This window comes from Mobula hypostoma, chromosome 8, assembly GCF_963921235.1.
Source record: "Mobula hypostoma chromosome 8, sMobHyp1.1, whole genome shotgun sequence".
Lineage (NCBI taxonomy): Eukaryota > Metazoa > Chordata > Chondrichthyes > Myliobatiformes > Myliobatidae > Mobula > Mobula hypostoma.
In genome coordinates, this window is record NC_086104.1 from 102,639,068 (window position 1) to 102,656,685 (window position 17,618).

The window sequence follows — 17,618 nt, forward strand, 5'->3', positions numbered from 1 at the left end:
ATCATTTGATTATTTATCTCCCATTGGTTGTTGAACCTTGTTCTGTGTAAATTGTTGTTTTATATGTAATGTCTCCTCCAAAACTGCCTAAGACGGGCTTTTGGGGGTGTGAAAGGGCTTTAATAATGACCTGAATTTATATACTACATTTGAAACACTAAAACATCAAAAGGCATTTCTCCAGAATAGTAGCAGACAAATTTTGGCACCAAGTCACAAACTATTAAAGCATCACACACAAAATGCTGGAGGAACTGAACAAGTCAGGCAACATCTATGGAACTGACTGTTCCATAGATTGTAGTTGAAGACTCAGATTTTGAGGATCTTCTTGAAGGAAGGAGAGATAGGTAAAGAGAGATTTACGGAGGTCTACCTTAAATTTGTCTCTGGTCCATCTTGGAATTAAACGAATAGTTTAGAACATTGGCAGATGAAAGTTGAGTCACCAAATCTGGCCTGATGTTACTAAAATATTTCCAAGCAATCAATTAAAATAGAAATTGAAAACATATAATTTAGTTTTCATTAAATTTAAACAGAAATGGGAGTGACTCTCACACAGATGAATAGATTAAGACGAAATAACTGGAGAAATTAGATCCCTGCACTAGTGGCCTAATCTCTCAGCTGGATGCCAAAGTGTTTTTTTTGCCCTGGAAGCTGATTCTAGGCATTTCCAAACTTGCAATCGCCAGCATTACAGTTCTCAAAAACTGTACAAGGGAGCCCTCTTCAGATTGGTTTGAATTTAAATTCATGAATATTGAAGTAAGCGATTGTGGTGTTGGATAGTTGTAAACAAACACATCGGATTGTGTTAAATAAAATTAAATCTGTTCTCTGACTCAGTGTCTCTATGCCCAATACAAATCTGCATACTTTATCAACTAGAAACAAGGTGGTCTCAACAACAGCCCCCAAAACACAGGATTATTGTTATCGTATTTTCTAAGCTGCAAGGTTGTAGCAGGTTTATGTCTAAACATTACTCTTATATCTGAACTTTGTCCTAAGCTGGAAAACTGTGTTATCATTTAGCAAGTCCAGATGCTTCTGAGAAAAGAAAAACAGTGTTTTAGGTCAATAACTTATTTCCTGTCTCGTAATAGTACTGCAATCACTCAAGTTGAGTTAATGGTGTGATTGTTAGCAGAGTGATCTGGGGGTCCATGCCCATAAATCAATCAAAGTTGCCATGCATATTGGTGGGAATTTGCAGAAGGCATATGATAGATTGACCTTTATGTGAGGACAAGAGGAACCCTATCCCTGGTGTGGCAGTGGGAGGATAGGGTGAGGGCAGATGGGTGCAAAAAGGAAGAGATGCGGGTCAGGGCAGCATTGACAGTGGAGGAAAGGAAGCTCCCTCCTTTTTTTTGAAGAAGGACATCTCAGTAGTTCCGGAATGAAAAGTCTCATCCTGAGAGCAGTGGAGACAGAGGAACTAAGAATAGGTTGAGCCAACTCGGGTTTTTCTCTTTGGCGAGGAGGATGAGAGGTGACTTTATAGAGGTGAGGTCGTAATAGTGAGATCACTTGAGTTGAGTATGATGTTCTCCTCCGGGCTTGTCTATTGGTGGCTCCCCAGGTGGCTGTAGAGGTCGATACGGGATCTGCAGCATGGACTTGAGTAAGTGGTGACTGTGGTCAGAGGTTGGGCCTTTTGTCTATTCAGACTCTCCTGTCACAGCTGCCATTTGTTCTCTGTGGTACAGGGGAGGCCGCTCTCATGTAGCGCAGCTCCCTCTTGAACAGATTTCCTCCCAGTGCATCTGTTGAGTGCAAAGTCTCCCCGGTTTTTAGATGTGATGTTGAATTTCTTCAGACTGATTTTGATGTTATCTTTGAAGTATTTCCTTTGCCCACCTTCCTTCAACTGGGAGTAAAGGATGTGTTTGGGGAGATGTGAGTTAGGGATCCGGATGGCATGACCTACCTCCATCAGAGTTGGTGTGGTTTATCATGGTGGAGATGCTGTTCATGTTGGCCTCCTCCACTGCACTGGCGTTAGTATGTCTGTCCTTCCAGATGATCCTCAGGATCTTTGATGGCATTGCTTCAGGCCTTTCGGGTGCCTACTGTTGGTGGTCCATACAGTAATGTAGGAAGGACAACTGCTCTATAGAACAGAAGTTTTTTTTGGACCCATAGGTCATGATTCTCAAAGACTCTTTTCCTTAATCTTGCATAGGCTGCAGTAGCAGTACTCGGGCAGTGGCTGACCCCTGAGTCAATGTCTGCATTTGAGGAGAGAATGCTGCCAAGATAGAGAAAAAAGTCTAGGTTTCAAGGGTGATATGGTCAATTTTTATGGAAGGCTGGTTGGGTGGTGGCTGATGTATATTTCTATATTTAAGACCCAGGGTCCTACGTTCCTTGGTAGCAGGTACGCTATGGTGGTGCAATGCTATACAACTCCTGGTGTTGGAGTTCAAAGTTCTATTCTGATGTCCTCTGTAAGGAGTTTGTGCCTTCCTTATCATGAACATGTGGGTTTCCTCTGGGTGCTCCAGTTTCCTCCCAAATTCCAAAGACGTAAGAGTTAGTAGGTTAATGGTAAATTGTCCTGTGATTAGGCTAAGGGTTAAATAAGTGAGTTACTGGGTGGTGTGGCCCATTGGGTTCGAAGGGCCTATTCTACACTGTACCTCTACATAAATAAATAGGTAGATATAAGAAAGAGAGAGGGATAAGGATACATTATGTGAGTGAACAAAGATCTGTTAAATAGCTTATAACATTTTGTTATAATGTTATAATGGAAAATATCCATTTTTGCCAGGGGAAATATTGAAGAAGCTTATTATCTAAATGATGGGAGATTGTGGAACTCCAAGATACGGTTGCAATCAGATCAACCACTTTGGGCTGAAGGGCCTGATCCTGTGCTGTACCATTCCAACCGTGATTTCATGCATGGTTCATACAGGTTAGCATGCAGGTATAGCAAGTGATTATGAAAACTAGGAGTGTTACTTCAATCGCCAGTGGAATAGAATGCAGAAGTAGTGAAGTTATACTTCTTGAACGTAGGACACTGGTGAGACCATATCTGGAGTACCAGGAATTTCACCAAACCAATACATCATTGCTCTAGTGTGGCAATTGGAACCGCACACATACTCCAAGTATGGCCTAGTTTTATACAGCTGCAACATGACTTCCTAACTTTTGGTCTTGATAAGGGAAAGCGTGCTACGTGCCTTCTTTGCTGTACTCACAACAGCAGCACAGTGGTTAGAGTTCCGCTATCACAGCTCAGGGCATTGGAGTTTGGAGTTCAATTCCAAAGTCATCTGTAAAGAGATTGTACATTCCTCCCCAAGGACCCCGGGTGCTCTGGTTTCTTCCCACATTCCAAAGTTAGTAAGCCAATTGGTCCTGTGATAAGGCGAGGGTTAAATGGGTGCCTGACCTGTTGAGTTCCTCAGTTCTGAACAGTACAGCATTTTGTGAGTGTTGCTCTCGATTTCCAGCATCTGTAGAATCTCTTGTGTTTATTGTTACCACTAAAGTTTCAGAAGAAATTATTGAAAAGGGTTTTATTATTACCTGTACTAAGATGGGGTTTAAAAAAAACTTTTTGTTTGCATACCATCAATGTTATATTATATGGAAGTTTATCTTGGTAATTAAAAAGAGAAAAGAATGTAGGGTAGCATCTACAAAGGAAGTGTAGTGCAGGTAAACAAATCATTTGCAAAGACCAGGATGAGGTTGATTCAGAGATCACCTTTAGCATACAAGAGATCTGTTCAGGACTTGATTGAAATATGAAAGATCTTGAGTGGAGTTGATGGAGTGGATATGCAAAGGACATTTCCCTTTGTGGGAGAATCCAGAATATGTAATCATAGAACGTAGAACAGTACAGGTCCTTCGGCCCATTATATTTTTAAACTACCCTAACTTCAATCTCATACTTCCCGCCCACATAGCCCTCCTGTTATCGTTCATCCATGTGTTGATCGAAGACTCTGTTAAATATCCCTATTTCCACCTCTTGCATGTTTGTTCATTCACCCACCACTCTCTGGGTAAAAAACCTACCTGACATCCCCACGAGACTTTCTTCCAATCACCTTGAAATGATGCCCTTTGTATTAGCCATTTCCGCCCTGGGAAAAAGTCTCTGGCTATGCCTCTTATTTTGTACTCTGTCCCTCCAAAGAGAAAAGCCCTAGCTTGCTCAGCCTACACCTAGTAAATCTCCTCTGTACTCCCTAAAGCTTCAACATCCTTCCCATAGCGAGGGCACTGGATGCTGTTTAAAAATTAGGCGTCACCTATTTAAGGCAAAGGCAATTTCCTTTCTCTAGTAAGGCTGCAAGACTTTGGAACCCTTTTCCTCAAATATTGGTTGAAGCAAAATATTTTAATATTTTTAAGATAGAGTTGGATATGTCCTTCTAAGAGGGTGAAAAATTATTCAGATAGTGCAGTGTTGAGATTATAGTTGGACCAACCATGATCTTATGAAATGGCATTGCAGTCTTGACAGGTGAAGTAGCTAATGCTAATCTTCAAAAGGTAATGCCTCAAAAAGGCAGCATTCATCGTTAAGGACCCCCATCACCCAGGATATACTCTCATATTATTACTTGGTAGGTTATTCCAAGCATCATGTAGAACTTCCCACCGTTCTTCTGCAAACTTTGGCTGTCTCACTTGCTTCTGCCTCTCCAGGTAATCCCACACAGCCTGGATGATGTTGAAATCAAGACTCTGTGAATCCATACCATATGAAACAATATTTTATAAAAATCTAGGGTGCCTAGGACTTTTGCACAGTACTGTATATTTCTCATTGTCGTTTAGTTTTTAAAATTATGTATTGGAATGTACTGCTGCTGCAAAACATCCAATTTTACAACGTACAGTGCCTATAAAAAATATTCACCCCCCCCAGAAGTTTTCACGTTTTATTGTTTTACAACATTGAATCACTGTGGATTTAACATAGTGTTTTTGACATTGATCATCAGAAAAAGACTCTTTCATGTCAAAGTGAAAACAGATCTCTACAAAGTGATCTAAGCTAATTACAAATATAAAATGCAAAATAATTGATGGCAGAAATATTTACCCCCTTTAATATTACACACCAAATCATCATTGGTACAGCTAATTAGTTTTAGAAGTCACACAAGTAGTTAAATGGAGACCTGTGTGCACTCAAGGTGTTTTAATTGATTGTAGTAAAAATACATCTGATAAAATAAATTTTAGTAAGAGTGAACTGTTTCCTTTAAATGAATCTGTTTCTATATATGATAATACTCCTTTCAAAGTCACAGATTCCTTTAGATATTTAGGTGTTATAATCACTAAAAAATATAAGGATCTTTATAAAGCTAATTTTGTTCCCTTGGTAGATTCTATGTAGTATTAATTTAGTAGATGGAACCCACTTACATTTTCACTTGTTGGTCGCATCCATTTAGTCAAAATGATAATTTTACCAAAATTTTTATATTTATTTCAGAATATCCCTGTTTTTCTGACTAAGAAGTTTTTTGATCGGATTGATTCTATTATTTTATCTTTTATTTGGAATAATAAAAGACCAAGAATTAGTAAATGTCACTTACAAAAGTTGAAAAAGGATGGAGGTCTCGCTTTGCCTAACTTAAGAATGTATTACTGGGCTGTTAATGTGCGATATTTGTCCTTTTGGTTACACTGGGTTGATAAGAATGATCGGCCATTTTGGGTAGATTTAGAATTGAAAGCTGTGGAATAGTTTTATTTAACCTCGTTATGGGAGCTGCTTTACCTGTACAATTAGCTAAAGTTGCTAATTTAAATTTATACCCTGTGATTAAGCATTCTTTACAAAGTTGGCTGCAGTTCCGTAATTTTTTTAATCTTAAAGAAGTTAAACTTTGTAGTTTAATCTATCGAAATTACTTTTTTAAGCCTTCTTTAAGTGATCCAATTTTTTTACTTTGGAAAAATAAAGGTATTAGTTCTTTTCTGGATTTATTTAAAGAAGATAGACTGATGCCTTTTGAACAATTAGTTGATAAATATTCTCTTTCATACTTACACTTTTTACAATACCTTCAAGTTAGACATTTCTTACAAAAATATTTAAGTAATTTTCCTTACATATTGGATGCCGACCTGTTAGATACTATTACGAGTATGAACCCTTTGATGAAGGGTTCCATTGGAAGAATTTATAATTTACTATTACAATGGGATAAGCGTCCTTTATTTAAGATTAAACAAGATTGGGAAAAGGAACTTAATTTGACTTTTATGACGGAAGACTGGACTCGGATTCTGAAGTTGGTTAACTCTTCTTCGATCTGCGCTAGCCATTCACTGATTCAATTTAAAACTGTACATCGTTACTATTTGATGAAGGAGAGATTGTCTAAAATGTTTCCTAATGTTGATAGTTATTGCGATAGGTGTAAAACTGAGACAGCTGCACTGACACACATGTTTTGGTCCTGTTCTATACTGGAACAGTTCTGGAAGTCAGTTTTTTCTACAATTGCTAAAGCACTTAAAATTAATTTACAACCTCACAGATTTTTCGAATAATTCCTCAAAATATCCGCGGTATCTCTGTCTGACCAACATGTTATTGCATTTGTTACACTGATAGCCAGGAGGGCCATTTTGTTGAAGTGGAAGGATACGTCGGCTCCCATTTTGTCATAATGGTTCTCTCAAGAGATGTTATGTCTTAGTTTGGAGAAAATTAGAAGTCGAACTTTTGAACCTATGTTTGATTTTGAGAAAAGGTGGGGTTCATTTGCTCATTCTATCATTTGAGTTAATTGATAGATTTCCTCCACGGCCTAATTGTAAATTTTTGGTATATATTTTTCTCTTGCTGGTGGTTTGATGTTTATCTTTAGAAGCTTTTTGTATGACGCATGACTCCGGGGTTGAATGCCTAACAGGATTTTTTTCTCACTTTTTCTTGCTTAGTAGGGTTTTTTTTCTTTTTTTTTGTCACCAAAATTTTTTCAATCTTTAAAACAATGTTTCTTTTCTTGAGACATTGTAAGTGTTGCCTACTTTGATGTACTCTTGTTAATTTTGGATAATAATAATAAAAAGACTTGAAAAGAAAGTAAAAATACATCTCTATCTGGTAGGTGGTGAGTCAGTATCCTGGCAAAAACTACACCATGAAGACAAAAGAAAACTCCAACCAACTCCATGAAAAGGTTATTGAAAAGCACAAGTCAGGAGATGGACACAAGAAGATTTCCAAGTCACTGAATATCCCTTGGAATACAGATAAGTCAATCATCAAGAAATGGAAAGAATATGGCACAGCTGTAAATCTGCTTAAAGCAGGCCGTCCTCAAAATCTGAGTGACCGTGCAAGAAGGGGACTAGAGAGGGAGGCTACAAAGAGACCTATGACAACTCTGGAGGAGTTACAAGCTTCAGTGGCTGAGGTGGGAGAGACTGCGCATACAACGACTGTTGCCCGGGTGCTTCACCAGTTGCAGCTTTATAAGAGAGTGCAAAAGGAAAGCCACTGTTGAAAAACAATCACATGAAATCTTGGCTAGAGTTTGCCGGAAGGCTTGAGAGAGACTCTGAAGTCAGCCGGAAGGAAGAAGGTTCTATGGTCTGATGAAACCAAAATTAAGCTTTTTGGCTAATAGACTAAACGCTATGTTTGGTGTAAGCGAAACATCGCACATCATCAAGAACACACCATCCTTACCGTGAAGCATGGTGGTGGCTGCATCTTGTTGTGGAAATGCTTCACTGCAGCAGGTCCTGGAAGTCTTGTGAAGGTAGAAAGTAGAATTATTGCGGCAAAATAAGGGAAATCCTGATGCAGTCTGCAAGAGAACTGTGACTTGGGAGAAGATTTGTTTTCCAACAAAACAATGACCCTAAGCATAAAGCCAAAGCTACACAGGAATGACTTAAAAACAACAAAGTTAATGTCCTGGCGTGGACAAGTCAGAGTCCAGACCTCAATCCAACTGAGAATTTGTAGCTGGATTTGAAAAGGGCTATTCACTCATGATCCCCAGGCAATCTGACAGAGTTTGGGCAGTTCTGTAAAGAAGAATGGGGAAAAATTGCAGTGTCCAGATGTGCAAAGCTGATAGAGACCTATCCACACAGACTCAAGGCTGTAATTGCTGCCAAAGATGCATCTATGTATGCCTATGACTATGACTATCTACTAAATACTGACTTGAAGGGAGTGAGTAATTATGCAATCAATTATTTTGTGTTTTACATTTGTAATTCATTTAGATCACTTTGTAGAGATCTGTTTTCACTTTGACACGAAAGAGTCTTTTTCTGTTGATCAGTGTCAACAAGCCAAATTAAATCCACTGTGATTCAATGTTGTAAAACAATAAAACATGAAAACTTCCGGGGGGGGGGGGGAATACTTTTTATGGGCACTGTATGCTAGTGACAGTAAACCTGATTCTAATTCTGATTCACTTGCACCCAGAAACTCAGAAATGTGCAAGACCTTTTGTGTAGAATATGAAGCCCTTCCTCAAATCGGAGAGCTGGAATACTTGTATCAGAGAAATTCCTTTATGCTATAAAAACAAGCAGTAGTTGGGTTGCCTTGTAAGCTTTTCTAATTATTTGCATGGTAAAGTAAATGTTCGCAAATTAATCTTTAAAATGATGGTTCAGCTGAACTACTTGGACATTTATGCAGTAACAAGAGTAGATGGAACACGTCCAGAGATATTTGAGGGAATAGATAGAGGAAAGCTGCCTTGCAAAGTTTTTCTTATCTCATTTAACAACGGAACAACATAGGATGACTCAAAAAAGTCATATTTTTCTCCAATAGTGATACTTTGATGAGAAAATCCATTACAGAGGGACCTTTAATAGACAGTCGATAGAGCAGATATTTGCAGCTCTGCCAGACCACCGTTGTTTTCTGGAAAAAAATGCAAGCAGAACGCATATAATTTTCCAATAACATACAAGTCCTGAAGGGGGACTTGACCTGCAAATTCTTCTTCTGACTCTGGTATTCTGTGCTTGTGGGGGAGGGGGTTTGGAGGTTGACGATCGTGTTGCCGCCTTTTTTTCTTGGTTTCGTGGCTATCTGGAGAAGAAGAATCACAGTGTTTTATATGTTGATAATAAATAAATAAACCTTTGAATAGCTCAACAACTGACTTTGCACCTTTTAAAAGAGTAAAGCAACCCAAAGATCAAAAATTAAAATTTGATACCGACCCACAACATAAGGCTAATCAAAGTGGCAGTGTTTTAAAAAGAACAGGGAGAGACAAAGAAGCTTAGAGAGGTCTAGACTAAAGGCAGTTAAATCTGACCACGTTAATTATGGCATGGTTAAAAAGAGAATTTGCCAACAGCCATACTGGACAAGTGAATTGATCCTGGAGGCCCATGAAACTTAGTGACTCTGAGAAGTGGAATTTCACAAAATGATTCAGAGCCATCGTGGACATCAGCCTCCCCATCAACGAGAACATCTACAAGGCCATTTCTGAGGTGATGCCTCATTGAGAAACCCTGCATGCTTCCTCTCTAGTAGTATATCAGAGAGGAGGTACAGGAACCTGAAGACACCCACTCAACATTTTAGAAACAGCTTCTTGCTCTCTGCCATCAGATTTCTGAGTGGTATCAGTGAACACTATCTCACTATTTTTGCTCTATTTGCACTAATTTAACTATTTGTATATTTTTATTGTAATTTACATTTTATGTATTGCACCGTACAGCTGCGGCAAAACAATTTTCATGACATACAGTAAGTCAGTGATACTAAACCTGATTCTGAACTAGGAATAAAACTGATAAAGCCTCACAGACAAGTGCTGGCAAAAGTCCCACTCCCTCATCTGCCTGATGCCAAAACTTTCTGAAGATGCCAGAACAACAAAAGAACCAAGACCAAGATTTCTACTGTCTCATCAGAAGTCTGCGACAGATGAGCAGAATGGGCAAAGAAATGGCAGATGGAATAGAGTGTCGGGAAGTGTACGGTCATACACTTTGGTAGAAGAAATGAAAGGGTTGACTATTTTCTAAATGGAGAGAAAGTACAAAAACTGAGGTGCAAAGGGATTTGGGAGTCCTGTGCAGGATTCCCTAATTTGCAGGTTGAGTCTGTTTGTAAGGAAGGTAAATGCAATGTTAGCATTCATTTCAAGAAGACTAGAATATAAAAGCAAGGATGTAATGTTGAGGCACTAGTGAGGCCTCACCTGGAGCATTTGAACAGCTTTGGGCCCCTTATCTTAGAAAGGGTGTGCTGAAACTGGAGAGGGTTCAAAGGGAGTTCACGAAAATAATTCCAGGAATGAACGGCTTGTCATGTGGAGAGTGCTTGATGGCCCTGGGCCTGTACTCACTAGAATTCAGAAGAATGAGGAGTGTTCTCAGTTAAACCTATCAAATGATGAAAGAGGATGTTTCCTGTGGTGGGAGAGTCTAAGACAGAGGACACAGCCTCAGAATAGAGAGGAGTCTTTTTAGAACAGAGATGAGGAGGAATTTCTTTAGCCAGCCAGTGGTGAATCTGTGGAATTCTTTGCCACAGGCAGCTGTGATGGCCAAGACTTTATGTATATTTAAGGCAGTGGTTGATAGATTCTTGATTGGTCAGGGCATGAAGGGATATGGGGAGAAGGCAGGAAACTGGGGCTGAGAGGAAAATTGCATTAGCTGTGACGAAATGGTAAAGGAGACTTGAAGGGCCAAATGGCCTAATTCTGTTCCTGTATCTCATGGTCATCAACTATAAAATGACAAAACACAACAGAACACATCAGCTCACCTGGCCTCTTCTTAGTTGTAGATACTGCTCGGTAACAGGCCCTTCTGATCTAATGAGCCTGTTCCGCCCAATTACACCGATGAGACTAATTACCATACAAAACCATGGTGTGATGAAAAGAGCAACTGGGGGAAACCCATGTAGTCACACAGGGAGAATGTACAAACTCTATACAGAGAGAGGCAGAATTGAACCCAGGTCACTTGTTCTTGTGAGATGGTTTCATTCTGGAAATTTATAGCCTCATCTACCTCCATTCAACCTGCCATATTGATGCTCTTGTGATCTTGTACATCTTGGTTGTCTTCACGAGGGGCTTCTCATTTGATCTTTGACCAATAGCACTCCCAGTCTTTTAATACCCCATCCCAGGAACCCGTCATGTGTATATAGCATGGTTTGCCGCAAAAGATTTACAAAGAGTTGGAACAGACAGAATAATTTACAAAATGCCTATGAGATAGCTTTTTGGAGCAGCTCATTGTTGGACTTACAAGTGGATCATCTAGTCTGGATTAGGTGTTGTGTAATGAACCAGAATTGATTAGAGAGCTTAAGGTAAAGGAACCCTTGGGGGTAGAATGATCATAATATGATAGAATTCACCCTGCAATTTGAGAAGGAGAAACTAAAGTCAGACAAATCTGAATTATAATGGAGGGAAGGAAATAACAGAGGCATGAGAGAGGAGCTGGCAAAAATTGACTGGAAAGGAACACTAGCAAAAACGATGGCAGGGCAGCAATGGCTGGAATATCTGGAAGCAACACCCCAAAAAAAAGATGTAAGAGAATTCAAAGCCAATATAAAAGCCAAGGAGATAGCATGTAATAGAGCAAAAATTAATGGGAAGTTAGAGGATTCAGAAGCTTTTAAAAACCAACAGAAGGCAACTAAAAACATCATAAAGCAGGAAAAGGTGGAATAGTAAGGTAAACAAGCCAATATTATAAAAGAGGATACAAAAAGTTTCTCTGGATATATAGTGTAAAAGGGAAGCGAGAGTAGCTATCGGATTGCTAGAAAATTATGCTGGAGAGGTAGTAATGAGGGACAAGGCAATGGTTTACAAACTGAGTAAGTATTCACTGTGGAAAACACAAGCTTCTTTGGAAGTTTGAGTCTGTTGGAGGGACAGAACAGTGTGAAGTTGTCATTACTAAGAAGAAGGTGCTTGGGAGACTGGAAGGTCTGAAGGTAGATAAGTCACATGGACCAGATGGTCTACATCCCAGGGTTGAGATTGTGGAGGCAATAGTAATGATCTTTCAAGAATCAATTGATTCTGGCATGGTTTCAGAGGAACAGAAGATTGCAAATGTCACTGCACTCTTCAAGAAGGGACAGAGGCAGAAGAAAGGAAATTATAGGCTAGTTAGTCTGACCTCAGTGGTTGGGAAGATATTGGAGTTGATCGTTAAGGATGTACTTTAGGGGTACTTGGAGGCACGTGATGAAATAAGCTGTAGTCAGCATGGTTTTCTCAAGGGAAAATCTTGCCTGACAAATTTGTTGGAATTCTTTGAAGAAATAACAAGCGGGATAGACAAAGGAGAATCGGTTGATGTTGTGTACTTAGATTTTCAGAAGGCCATTGACGAGGTGCCATACGTGAAGCTGCTTAACAAGTTAAGAACCCATGGTATTAGAGGAAATATAATAGAGCAGTGGCTAATTGGCAGGAGGCAAAGAGTGGGAATAAAGGGAGCCTCCTCTGGTTGACTGCGGTGACTAGTGGTGTTTCGGAGGGGTCTGTGTTGGGTCCACATCTTTTTACGTAACACATCAATGATTTGGATGACGGAATTAATGGCTTTGTGGCCAGGTTTGCAGGCAATATGAAGATATGTGGATGGGGCAGGTAGTTTTGAGGAAGCTACAGAAGGACTTACTCAGATTAGAAAAATGGGCAAAGGAGCAGATGGAATGCAGTGTCGGGAAGTGTATGGTACACACTTTGGTAAAAGAAATAAAACTAGTAACTATTTTCTAAAAATGGAGAGAAAATTCAAAAATCTGAGATGCAGAGTGACTTGGGAGTCCTTGTGCAGGATTCCCTAAAAGCTAATTTGCAAGTTGAGTCAGTGGTGAGGAAGGTAAATGTGATGTTAGCATTCATTTTGAGATGACTAGAATATAAAAGCAAGGACGTAATGCTGAGGCTTTATAAAGCTCAGTTGAGGCCTCATTGAAATATTGTGAGCAGTTTTGGCCCCTTATCTAAGAAAGGATGTGCTGACTTTGGACAAACTTCAAAGGAGGTTTACGAAAATGATTTCGGGATTGAAAGGCTTATCATATGAGGAGCGTTTGATGGCTCTGAGCCTGTACTCACCGGAATTCAGAAGAATTGGGGAGGGGGGGGATCTCATTGAAACCTATCGAATGTTGGAAGGCCACAAAACAGTGGATGTGCAGAGGATGCTTCCTGTGGTGGGGGCATCTAATCCAGAGGATACAGCCTTAGAATAGAGAGGCATCCTCATAGAACGGAGATGAGAAGTAATTTCATCAGCCAGATAGTGGTGAATCTGTGGAAATCATTGCCCAGGCAGCTGTGGAGGCCAAGTCATTGGGTATATTTAAGGCAGAGGTTGATAAGATTCTTGATTAGTCAGGGCATGAAAGGATACAGGGAGAAGGCAGGAGACAGGGGCTGAGAGGGAAATAGATTAGCCATGATGAAATGGTGGAACGGACTCGATGGGCCAAATGGCCTAACCTATATCTTGTGGTCTTATGGTCTAATAACCATAGAACATAATCTAAAGATCAATCTGGAGAAATGTGAAGTGATTCAGTTTGGAAGGTCAGGCCTGAAGGCAGAATACAAGGTCGGCAGGATTCTTAGCAGTGTGGAAAATAGAAGGATCTTGGGGCTCACATCTATACATCCTTCAAAGCTGCCATGCAAGGGTGTTTAAGGAGACATCTGGTGTGTTGGCCTTCATTAGTTGGGGGATTGATTTCAAGAGCCATGAGGTAATGTTGCAGTTCTCTAAAACCCTGGTTAGACCACACTCGGAATATTGTGTTCAGTTCTGGTCACCTTGTTACAGGAATGGTGTGGAAGCTTTGGAGAGGGTGCAGAGGAGATGCTGCCAGGATTAAAGGACTTCCTTATGAAGACAGGTTGAATGAGCCAGGGCTTTTCTCTTTGGAGGAGGATGAGAGGAGGCTTTCAATAGAGGTGTACAAGATGATAAGAGGTATAGATTGAATGTACAGCCAGTGACATTTTCCTTTGGTGGAAGTGGCTAATCATTATAAGGCGATTGGAGGAAGGTATATGGGAGATGGCAGAGGTAGTTGTTCTTCTATACGGAATTGTCGGTGTATAGAAAGCACTGTTAACGGATGGTGGCAGAGGCAGATACATTAGACACATTTAAGAGACTCTTAGCTAGGCACATGGATGAAAGAAATGGGGAGAAAAAGATTAGATTGATCTTACAGTAGGTTAAAATGTTGACACAACATTGTGGGCTGAAGGGCTTGTACTATGCTGTACAGTTCTATGTGATAATGAGTGGGGATAACTGCACCGACGAATCTACTTGCAATATATTTAACATTGTGGTTAGGCTAGCAAATCTTGTTAAGGTGGTTTGTAAATAGGAGACTCAGTCAATGATACTGAGACCTGAGGAAGGTGACCAAATATATAGGCTTTGAGGAGGATCTTCATGAAGTAGTAAATTCAAAAATAATTGATCAGCATAGCATTGTCTTAATTTTATTTAGCCTGAGATGTTTAAAACTATAACAGGTACAGTGGGAAGAAATTGCTTCCTCTGTAGAAAGGTGGGTCAAGTTGGTGACATAAGGAATCACAAGTGTACAAAAGAATGATAGAAATATGACCATCTCCCTGGGATAATTGAAGCTTTCAATACTGAAAGATTAGAGCAAAAAGTTATGGAGTAAAAGCAGGTGAAACAATGTTGAGGGACACATGGTCTGATTGATGAAACAGAATCGAGAGTAAATCAACTGCTCTAGAGTTTCCATTAATGGCACTGATTCATGCAGTTAGGCTTAGCACAACGTCTCCCAAAATAAATCTGCTCAACCACCTGACACCATTTCATTCTGTCGTTTTATTTACTTCAAAATAATTTCCGTACAAAGTATATTTATAAAACACACTGAGATCATGAAAGCACCTGACACTGCTAACTGACCGACATTAAAAACGGCCACCATCCTTGGACTAATTAATTCTTTTAACCTTCTTTGTTGTTCTTTCCTCTCCTTGACCCTTTCTTGGTTTTGGAAAGGACATTTGAACAGCAATCACAAATCCAACGACCTGAAAAAGGTTTGAAAGAATGCTTCAAACTAGATGTTAAAGATACAATGCACATACCCAGCTTCTCCCTAAAACTGGGATCAGTGGGAACAAACCATGAACAAGAAGTCAATAACAAGAGAAGGCCGTTCTATATCGGCTCTCAATCAACTTGGCTTCCTTAGAGTATTGAGCTGGGTCAACCACGGATGTTGAGCCCTAGCTGTCTACGTGATACATCAGCCAGTACTCAAGCCAGTGCTGTACGATAGAGAGAACAAGCTGTTGCCCACGCAGCAGACATCCCCTCGCTACACAGCTGACAAATCCAAACGAATGGCAAAGACCGATACAGTTTGGCACCAGCAGTGTCGCAGGAGTTTCCAGTCAGCATTGAACTCAATGTAGGGCTGCCTTAGGGACTCCAGCTCTGGATTTCTCCCTGGGGATTACTCCTGAAGCCATCCCCATGAGTGGGTATAGCGGCAAGGCAGAGGAGGTTTGAGATCAGTTTTCCTTCTCCCAGATGAGCTCCAACCACACCTGATGAGCATCATCTGCCCGATGTGACTGGTTTCAGGGTGCCAGTAACCCACCTTTGCCCTTCTCCTGTCAGTAGAAACAGTTCCCTTGGGCTTAGTAGCTAAGCCACACATGAAGGCCAGGAGCTAGACTTTGTTGTCAGAGGCCATTTGAGAGGCATGCCATTGGCAGCAATTAATAGATAGTGGGAGCTTCCTGCACTACCTCCCCTGGCTATGATAACCTTAAGGAAATGCTTCCTGTAAAACTGCTCGTCATCAGCCCAAATATGGAACAAAAAAGGAGCCAGAACGATCAGTAACTCAGAAACTTACGTGAAGTTTTATGTGCATAAAATTTTAATTTGTTCTGTTAATTATATTGCTTAACTAATATCATTTGTTATTCAAATACAAACTGCAACAATGATCACAACTATGTTATTTAGAATTAGGTATGGTGTATTCCACAATAAAACAACTCTGCCCTTGCCACCAAGAACTAAATTTTAGAGGCCCACCAATCAAAAATGTCGCCATGAACTATTTTTTTGGAGACCTTAACTAAAAATTAAGTCCTGCTGAAGGATCTCGGCCCAACATATCATTAATTTATTTCCCTCCATGGATGCTGCCTGACCTGCTGAGTTCCTCCAGCATTTTGGGTGCATGTTGCTCAAAAATTTAAGATAGGTTTCTTGTTTGTTGAACAACTTCATTAATCACATTTTCAGTTCAGAGGAATGTTTGCAATTATGCAACTCACAGCAACCTACATACATCAATAGTTGCCGCACCCCGCCCTCGTGTGAATTACCTGAGGGGATGGCAGAGACTCCTACGCAGAAGGTGTGATACCCACGGTCACACTTATCACAGAACATCATCTCCTCCTCGTGATGTGGCTGACCACAGACAATGCACGTCTTGCATTCCATACACTGCCATGGATAGGTTTTGATTACAGCCACTAACTCCGAAACCATATCCAGACAGGATGGGTGTCCTAAAGGAAACATCAGCAAGTTATCCACTCAGAAAGCATGCACCTTATTTTTAAAAAGGATCAGTAAACAAATGACTTTTACATTAGAAATTACAGTTAAAAAAAAATAATTCCAACTTCTACAAATTTGTCCTGAACTTCTAGAATTTATGAAGGACTTAAGGCATGGAAAGAGGCTGTTCAGACTAAAACATCTATGCCAGTGTTTATGCTCGAGTCTAGCAACCTGAAAATAGGCCTCTCAGCACACCCACTCATTTCCTCCTGAACCTCATCTCATTGCTACCCCCAGGGAGGAGGTCCAGGAGCCTGAAGACACACACTCAACATTTTAGAAAGAGCTTACTCCCCTTTGTCACTAGATTTCTGAATGGTCCATGAACCCATGTACACTACCTCACTATTCCATTTTTGCATTTACTTACTTGTATTATATAAAGTAACATTTCACGACTAATGATTCTGAAGCTCTAATTTACACTGATTCTACACTGATCCAATTTTTTTTTAATTTCCCCAGATTTCTCCCCACCAGCTAATGCTAGATTCTACTCAGATGTAAGGCAATTCATAACTGACCAATCAACATGTCTTTGAGATGAAAGCAGAGCACCTGACTGATTGAAAGCCAGTCAGTCAGGAAGAGCGTGCAAACTTCACATGGACAGCACCCACGTTCACGATTGAACCAGGGTCACTGGAGACTTTAGGCAGCAGCTCTACCAGCTACCCTACTGTGGAACCCCTGAGCTACGACCATGTTATCACAAATGAACATCTTGTCCTAACTGACAACACACAACCTCTTGTCAATCCCTTTCAACACACCCTGGCAACGTACCTTGTTACTCCTCATGCTGCTCACATACTGCCCATTTACACTACGAGCAGTTCACCTCAAAAACCTCAGGTGCCGTGATCCACATTTTAACCACTCTCCTCAGTTCAGAAGATTTAAAACCGTAGGACATACTGTGAGAGCAGAACTAGGCCATTCAACCCATCGAGTACGCT

General features: G+C 40.3%; 1 protein-coding gene across 1 annotated transcript in view; it reads right to left on the reverse strand.

Moving 5' to 3' along the window:
- Positions 1–14,872: 14,872 nt before the first annotated feature.
- Positions 14,873–17,618, reverse strand: part of LOC134351169 (PHD finger protein 10-like) — a 32,962-nt gene continuing 30,216 nt past the window's right edge. The window contains exons 7-8 of the mRNA XM_063057283.1: positions 16,416–16,604; positions 14,873–15,098 (exon numbers count right to left, since the gene is read on the reverse strand). Coding sequence (XP_062913353.1) covers positions 15,013–15,098; positions 16,416–16,604 — 275 coding nt within the window. The 3' untranslated portion in view covers positions 14,873–15,012. The remainder of the gene's footprint in view (positions 15,099–16,415; positions 16,605–17,618) is intronic.